Below are 9,371 nucleotides of genomic sequence, written 5' to 3'. Positions count from 1 at the left end.
TAGTGAAATCCTATTTCCTTTATCCTATTTATTCAATTGCACATGAGCAATGCATTGGCACCTAGTGCAGTGAACGTGCAAGAGAGATCATACCGTGGGTATAAAACGTAACTCAAATTGAATAAAAACAAATACAAATCATACAGCAATTAGTGTTTTAAAAATATTGACTATTACTTAATATTTAAATGTATTTTCAAGCAAGTATACACAAAACTACAATTATTCAATTGATGCAACTCAGTAATTTTTATTGCAACTGGAAGACAATACATCACAGAAACTTTATGGTAGGTTTTGGGAAAGTGTTATTTACAATAATAATTGATGAAATAGTTTGTCTTTGGCAATATGATTACACATCAAGAAAATGCAAGTATGCTTCTAAATCAACACTTTCATATTTCCTAAAGATCGGCTGATTGCACTTGCCTTCGGACTGCTCATTTAGGTAAACACAAATACAACTTAACATCACTGTTTATTCCCCCATCACAGTTCTTATTTCAATATTCATGAAATTGGCAGTTTCATACGCCAAGTACAGCAAAAAAAAAAAAAAAAAAAAAAAAAAATTGGCTTATTACTGTACTAAATTAACTTATTGGCCAGTTAAGGTCATGTGACCCTTAAGCATTGATATTAAACCTCTTGGTCTTTTGATTGCTTTATCACTTTTTTCTGTAAAACAAAACATTTCAGAAATATTACAGAATCAGAGTATAAAATAATGTACAAGTTTATAATGCTTTTTCATACACACACACGTCATTCCCCCAACATTTTACACGATGGCAGTTTTAAGTAGTGAGTGTGAATGATGCAGGCATGGAATTGGTTATCAAATGCAGGTATTACTTTTAATTGTTGTCCCACACACATACTCAGGAAATGTACAATGTTCAATTAACTTAAAAATGCACTAAATTTCAGGCTTATCTGAACTAGAAAAAAATCGGTATTGGGATTTCAGGCCACAGTAATGGAAGGATGGAGTCCAATTTCTAGCTATGATATATTATCCATATTAGCATCTGAATATCCAATATGGAATATCAACTTTAGGTGAAATCCACCCTAGTGTTGAATGCCAACTCAAGGCCTTTTGCATCACTTAAATCCTTAATCTTGGGCTTACGTGGTGGGTCTTCAACGCTGGTGGTCTGATCCAAAGCCCACTGAAGATAACTGAAAAAACACTCCCATTAATTTCAAATAGGCTTTGGATCAGGCCCTGGGCGAATTTCACCCTCTTTACAAAAGGAATAGAAATCCCATGCTATACTCATTGCAAATGTGATACAGTAGAAAAAAACAATTATATATTTTCAGATAAATACTCTTTGTTTCAATGCTAACAGAAAAGAGGAAAGGCTACTCGTTTAGCACAACAACTCAGAAGTGACCTTTGTTAACTCATTTCTGATTTTAAATGTACACCAGCAAAATACAGCACCATAGACACATCAGGTTGAGAATTTTTTTTCTTTTTTTTTTTTCTTTTTTTTTTTGGTCAGTGAAGCTAGTACTTGTTTGCTGAACTGTGGAAGAATTATAAGGTCATATACACTATCAATGATAAAGCAACCCAGCTGACAAGTCTGTGCTTAATTCAAGAATAACCAGTATTAGAAATAAAGTAAAAACAAAAAACCCTAATAAACCACTGTCAATTAATACTTCCTAAAGAAAAGGGGATTAACAGATGATTTCACAACGGTATGCAGATTTATACAGAACACTAAATGTTATGTGTAAATCCTCAAACTCCATCTCAAAATAGAAACACACAAGATGTATACAGTTTGATTTACACATTCTGATTCAAAGGAAAAAGGCATAATTACAACTTTGTAACTGCGTTAACTGCAATATAAACCAAACAGAAGTTCAAAGTTTGGCAGATAACTAAGAAGAGGGTTATCACTTAGGTTATATAGCAAAGTGTTGATGTATATTACATAGAGTAGTATAAATAATAAAAAAGTATTATTTAAATTAGATCACAGTGCTGCATTATGTGCATAACAGTGTTTGATATATTACTGGAGGGCTGTGAAGAACAACACTAAAGACTTAACTGGTCAGACTGTCAACACTGATACTCTGTTACAATCAAGAGGATGTATGGTTCAAATGCTCTTTTGCTGGCAAAGTCAAGAAGATAGATAGATAGATATTTTTTAAAAACAACCTTTTCTAAATAAAATAAAATAAAAATATCCTGGGCGGCTGTGACCCAGCTGATTTACTTGCTTAATGAGGTGAATTGCATTTGTATCTGAAATTGTGAACGTGTTTTCCACACTTTTATTATGAACCTAGAGTTCATGGGGTTACATTTTTCAAAACCACAGAGGGCCAGATTTGTAAACGTGTGCAGGTGCCTAAAGGTGAAGATACCCAGGTACCTGCCTAGTGGAATTTTCAAAAGCCCTAAGCAACTAACTCCCATTGATTTCAAAGGCAGTAAAACATCCAGGCATATTTGAAAATCCCACTAGGCAGGTGTCAATATGCACCTTTAGGCACCTAAATACCTTTACAAATTTGGCCCTTAGTGACTTAGGAGCCTCTCTCTCAAACTCAAGAGAGTCACTCTTAGCTTAGGCGTTTTTAGAAATTTCACCCATGGCACCATTTGGTGATGATTTAGGACCAAATTATCTGCTTATGAAAATTGACATAACTCCATTATAGCTCTATTGAGTCCAAAGTAGGGAATTTGGTCCATAGTTTTCAAAGCGAGGCAGTAATTCAGTCAAATGTAAAAGACCAGTGTGTGTGTTTAGGGATTTTCTTCTCCCACTAGTATAAATCAGGAGTAACTCCAAGGACATCAGTCGAATTACACACTAGTATGTAACCCATGGATGAGGAGAATTGGGCTCACAGGCTGATTTTCTAGAGCTAAAGGGGTGTGTGTCTCATCTCACCAACCCTGGTTTTAACGCCAGTGATACCCCTGGAGTTACTCCTGGTTTCAACACTTGTGAGATCACAATCAAGCTTCATTTTTAGGAAGATACATTTGATGAAATAGCAAAGCTGCTCAAGACCTGTGCTTAGCATTTTTAAAAGGCAAAACTTCATCAAAATGATTTTACAAAAGAACATCAAATATTTTGCAGCACACAAGCAATGAATGGTTGATTCCTTTACACCTGCAGACTTCAACAGAATCTATTTGTGGCATTAGCTCTGGCTTACAAATGTTTCTCCCTCCAAAATGAACATTGTAAAATGTAAGGATTTGTTTGTTAATTATAAACCACCCTTAAAAAAATCTTCTCAGGTCTGTAACTTGCCATTGATAGTCTGCTGCCCTAATATCTTTTTCATACCAGCTTTGAGGAATATTAATTTTGAAAGATTTTTTAAAATACTAGAGTGGGGAAAAATAGATGTTTAGAGATTTTAGGAGTTCTTCCTCAAAAATGGCTTTGTCAGAAAAAAAGTCTGGCAAATGCTGAAGTCCATAATATGATCCAATTACCAGTTAGTTTTGGCAGGATTTTAAGAATAGTGACAATTGCACTGAGGCGTTGGCAATGTATTTTTATTTATTTATTTATTTATTTAATTCTTGAGAGTATTTACGAACATGCATTGTATTGGCTCTATAATGTTTGGTTACATAATAGACTGGACAGACCTTAAACAGTCCTTCCAATCCAATGTACAAAGAACACACCTATGTAGATAAATGAATATTTAACTGATGGAACCAAGTCCAATTCCGAAGAAGTTACTGTGCTCAATCAGGCACAAATCGCATGTTTTAAAAGGTGGCTTGCAAGTATTTTTTTTTTTTTAAAACATACCAATCTGTAGTTATGTACTGAATGTCACCAGTTATAAGTATAGGAATTCTGGACAAAATATTGTTTAAACTTAAAACAATAGATTGTTTTAATCACATATACTTTATGCCCTTCTTGAATAGTCTACGGTGGGCATTAGTACATAACCAAACTTCTGGTTCCTCTCTTTTAATGGGTCCTGAAAGTATTTTATAAAACACAGCCTATTGACATCTTCCCAGTAGGCCAGCCTAGAAGCTACAAATTGCACCTGCCAATATTTAAATATACCAGCAAGTCCATAAAGGAGTTATTGAAGTCTTACAGAAATAATGTATTTTAAGACAACCTGCCTAATTAGGTATTTATGTACAAGACTGTTTTCTTGGGTGGATAACACTAGTGATAAATACATATTTAATCAAGTAGCCAAATTAGAAAATAGTACTTATGGAACAGATACTTATCTCAGGTTATACTGGTGTAAGTCTGGAGTAACTATTCTAGTCAGTAAAGTTACTCTGGAATTAGTTTTGTGACTGAGAGCAGTTTTTGCCCACTAGTATGTCACCATGTCATTTTCTCTGGTGAAGGTGGGGAGTAAGCCATTGCTTCAAATTTACTTGACGCCACTAAATTTTACTCTTAATTGTATTTAATGTTAATCAGACTGGTGGGATGGAACAACATATGCACAAGCGTGTATTACAATGGCTTGTGGGGTAAGTTAATGCATTTTCATTTGCAGTTACTCTTCCCAGAAGACCATGAAACACAAGAGGCCAGATTTTCTGGTGCAGTTGTTGTGTGGCACTATCAGTGGATTCTGGCTGCAGAGCTGGCATATCCGCCAACAGGAGAAGGACCCCAGTGCAGTCATGAAGGGACTCTACCCAGAGGAAGCAATATGGCTGATGCACCTCTATGCTGCACTGACCCCTAAGCTATGGGTTTTTGCTTCTCAGGGCTGCTGGTAACCAGTGTACGTGACAGCAGCAGTCGGTAGGGTTCTAACTTACACCTGGGGACCAACCCTGCACCCAGTGGACCCAGATCACCTTGAGTGCAAGGGTTAAACCATCTTTGTCTCCCACCATCTCAATCTACGCTGCTTGAAGTTCTCCCAGACTCATCCAGCCCATGGACTACTATTCAATTCACAATATAATCAGGGTCTTGGGTCCTGATACACACTTAGTCAAATCAGAAGAAAAGAAATAAATTTTGGTGCTGCACCCTTGTGCTGTAGTATGTTGTCTATACAACAGAACACCCATTGAGCATAGCAATATTGACAGACCATAGTAATCCACTGCACAATCCTTCCACTTCCTAAACCAAATGAAAAACCCAAATGCCTCATGGTGCAATTTTTATTTTACTCCACTGGGTGGGCGATCATATCCCTCTATAGCTTCCCGTTCATGGGCTATCCTCCCTCCTCATGTAACTCTGTGGATTAAAACAGCTACACCAAGGATAAATATGGTGACCTCAAGTTTTTAAAGAAGACAGATAATTTTACTTTATGAAATGATAGGGATTTTCAGTCCCTGTAATGTTCCTTTTGCCTCTCGGATTTTCTTTGTGTAGATGATTTCAATGCCAAATTCACAAATTGGGGTGGGAGAGATTGTATTTTCTTCACAGCTTCCCCCCCACTTTCAGGGAATTCCAATCTAATTATCAACATTTTCAGGAGAGTAGCACAACTATACCTGAATCGCTTCCTTTAACCCTGTGCTATATCTCTGATCACCATCAATAAGGCTCTTTACTAACTTCATTTCTTTTCATGGCAAATTAGCAAAGCTATTCACTGACATACCTATCCCTGAACCAAATCTGAATTATTTTCCTCAATTAAGCTCCCATTATTCTCTTGATTCTATCATACACACTCACTACTAAATTTGCCCTCAAATTATTGCATCATGTTACACATGTACAGGCAGAGAAAGGACATACTTTTTTTTTTTTTTTTTTAAACAGAAGTAGGGAGAGGGGGCTGAATGTGCAGACAAGGCAGTATAATTCAACCATCCAAGCCCTACCAGAGTGTGAAGATATTTTTAATATTGCAGAGTAAGTTCCCCAACAGTCAGTGTTTGTCCCTGAAGAAGGTTAAACCTTAAACACCTGCTTCAAAAAAACAAAACAAAACAAAAAAACAAACAAAAAAACAAAACAAAAATAAAACAGACTCTAAGCCTAAGGGCTTAAAAATTAGAGGCATAGCCTTTTTCTCTATTTTCTATATTTATATGAAAATAATTCATGCTTCATGCTAAATACATTATTTACCTTACAAGAACTTTGTTATCTTTGAATTAAAAAAAAAAAAAGTTGTTGTTTTTAATTTCCCCTCCCCCAAATCCATGCAATGTGGATCAGAATTTTCTGCTGGCTACGCTAGTTGAATCTGGAAATCTGATGTTTTTGCACAGATGAATCCTGACTGACATTAACTGCATACTCAATTTTGAGGGCAGTATAGGAGCTCTTTGTTGTACTCTATTTTCTTGTCCATCAATATGCTTTTTTTGTTTCTGGTTTTTTGTTTTAAATACAGCATAATACTAATGGCAGGTTTTGTAGCATTTTTTCCCCAGTTAGACCAAATATTTTTGATCCACAGAAAAATATTCTGATTTACTTACTTCCGTAATATCTACTGTAATTTCTTAGACTTGATTGCTTTTCACTCAGGCAGTTTAGAAGACATAGCTTGTTTTCCATATTATTATTATTATTATTATTTTTTTTTTTTGCACGCAGTGCCAATCTTCAGGCTTATGGCTTTTTGAACATTCTTTTAATTTAATATAGAAGACAGAATTCAATGATTAACAATACCATTAACAATTCCCTCTCCCCCCCCAACCATTTCTTCTCATTATTTCACTGAAACCCGTTGCATACACAGTTCAAATTTTCCACAACTTAAAGTTAACAGTCTTCACATTATGAGCCACATATAGTACAGGGAGCACTAATAATGCATTACTGTATGCGCAATTGCCTCCAGTGGCTGTCCAAAGACTTCTATGGCACAACTGTATCCAACTGCCACCGGTTCTTGGTTTGGTGTTGAGGACTCCATGCCTCCTCCAAATCTCTTTATTAACATTCACTTATAAACCCAATTGTAAGGCCATTTTTTTTTAACCTAAGGGCCAGGCCTGAATGATTACTGAATTATGCACATCTCTTCTAGGTATCAGAGGGATTTCCAAGGGCCGAATTGTACTCCCATCACAATAATGTTGATGTCACTGCGTATTCAACCATGCATTTCTGACAAGCTGGAGAAAGCAATGGTGATTTTGGCTTTTTTACTTTGTGTCTTCAGGTAATGAAAAGCTTTTGTAAATTAGCTGAGTGTCAGTATGAGTTCTATGGCTTCAATCTCCTTTAAAAATAAAAATCTTAAGGGTCCAAAAAAAGAAAAAACAAAAAACAAAAACAAAACAAAAAATGCTGATATTGCCACAAATCATTAGAATTCACCTGACGTGCTGAAACAAAATTTTGTAAGTTCAAACAAATCAATGATTTGTTCTAATTTTTTGTGGTTTCCTTTTGCTCTTTCTGCCCCTTTGCCGTCCGATTGGTGATGTTATTCAAACAGGACCGAATTCCCGCTAAATGCAGGAGTGATCCAGCTGCTTCTTTCATCTCCTCATCGTCACTCTCTGGGGGCTTTTCCGTACGTCTCTTTTTAAGAGGCAGCGTGTCACTTGGTACTTTTTTCACCTTCAGTAAATGTTGCCTTTTCTTGTGCTGGGATGCATACCCGCTGTCAGCTAAAGAGTCCTTGGTCTCCTTTCGGTTTTGCTTTTTGTCCTCCTCTTCCGTTTCACTATGGCTCTCGTGGCTCTGGAAGCTAACTTCACTCCCTTCGCTGCTGTCTTGGCTGCCTTTAGTAGCAAATTCATAATGGTCATCAGCAGAGGAAGAGGAAACAGAGTCACTAGCAGGTGAAGTGCTCCTGTGGTTGGAAGATTTGGCACTGCTATAGTTGTGATCCTCCTTTGGGTCCCCACTAACAACTGGAGAGCCACACGACTGTTCACTTTCTGTCCTCATCCGGCAGTTTGCTAGTCCATTCCTGTTAAAATGATATGAAATATCCTTAGAAACCATGTACACATAATGCTGCTCTAAGGTGAAATGCAACAATCATGGAGTCAATGGACAGATAACTGATCAATATGGCTACCAAAAGTAACCATCATTCTATGCCTGATCCAAAGCCCCATTAACTCAATCAGTGGGAGCTTTTCTATCAAATTCAATCATCCTTGTATTGGGCCTCATACATAAAATACAACAATTCAAAACAGACTGACAGGAGTGAGTGGTACAGTCACAAAAATTGACATCCCGACAGTTCATATTTATCCTTCATCAATAAAACTATCTAATTTATGTTTATAAACAAACAAACAAAATCACACCACTATTTTTCAAACAGATAGAAATAGTTCGGTGACCTGGAAATTTAACTCATCCTTTCCTTTATGTATCAGTACTACCAAAGGCTGGAATCAGAAACTTGCTAGCAGGTTTGGAGACAGATGTGTGGTTTGTTTTCCCCAGCTATGTGATTCTGACAGTAGAGAACGCCTTGTTCTGTCAATAAGTTAAACTGCTGTGGCTTCTGACTAGGCACTGTGGCACAGTGAGCAGAGATGTACAATAACCAGGTGCCATTTCAGTGTCACTTTTTGGACCATAAACACATTAAGAAAGAGAATCAACATTTATTCGGACTATATCAAAAGAAGAGGGGCATCCTCAGCACTGTCAATCTTAATATCTATTGACATAAGTGATCGACAAAATATTTTAAGTACGGTAATAAGAAGTAAAACTCTGCTTGTGTGCTACAAGGCATCATTTGGGATAATGTCTTCCTTCCTATATATCTGTACAGTACTTAGCATAGTGGGACCCCAATTCTGATTGAGGCCTTTGGGTGCTACTGCAGTATGAAAAACATATAACCACTAGAGCCCGTTTGCACACCAGTGAAGTCAATGGCAGTTCTGCTGTTGATTTACATGGGAAAAGAACGTGTCCCCCATTCAGCAAGTCTGTTAAAGCAGGGCCTAATCCTGCACAGTGCCCTCAACTCCCACTAAGCAAAATGGGAGAGGAAGATGCTCGGGACTCATTCTACAGGCTCCTAATTACTAACGAGAGAAATACTAGTCTGTTTTCAGTATCACTTGATAAACTGCTTTTAAAATCAAGTCTTGCCACCTTCACATAATTCAATGTTGCCAGTCTTTCAAGCCAATGCTGGATAAGTGACTTCCTAAGAGTGTCCTGAATGTAAAGGTTTCTCAAAAGGAATGTTAAGAGGAATAGCACCCTGCCAAATCAAACTTACTGTTCCCCTCTCCATTTAAAGTAAATTATGGGGAAGTGGTTCAGGTTTCCAGGGAATGGACTTGCCTTCCGGAACTTGTTTCTTTACAGAAAACAGGACAGTGTTATCCATTTCCCAAGAGTATGGGACAAACTTTTATAATACAGAAAAGAAACGAGCTGTGCATAAAG

General features: G+C 36.9%; 1 protein-coding gene across 3 annotated transcripts in view; it reads right to left on the bottom strand.

Moving 5' to 3' along the window:
* Positions 1-230: 230 nt before the first annotated feature.
* FOXN3 (forkhead box N3) overlaps positions 231-9,371 on the bottom strand; it is a 188,668-nt gene continuing 179,527 nt past the window's right edge. For all 3 annotated transcript variants that reach the window (XM_065403643.1, XM_065403644.1, XM_065403645.1), the window contains one exon: positions 231-7,914. In XM_065403643.1, coding sequence (XP_065259715.1) covers positions 7,365-7,914 — 550 coding nt within the window. In that variant the 3' untranslated portion in view covers positions 231-7,364. The remainder of the gene's footprint in view (positions 7,915-9,371) is intronic.

Source organism: Emys orbicularis, chromosome 4, assembly GCF_028017835.1.
Source record: "Emys orbicularis isolate rEmyOrb1 chromosome 4, rEmyOrb1.hap1, whole genome shotgun sequence".
Taxonomy (NCBI): Eukaryota; Metazoa; Chordata; order Testudines; family Emydidae; genus Emys; species Emys orbicularis.
The sequence above is the reverse complement of the archived record's forward strand: the minus strand, read 5'-3'. Positions and strand labels throughout refer to the sequence as shown.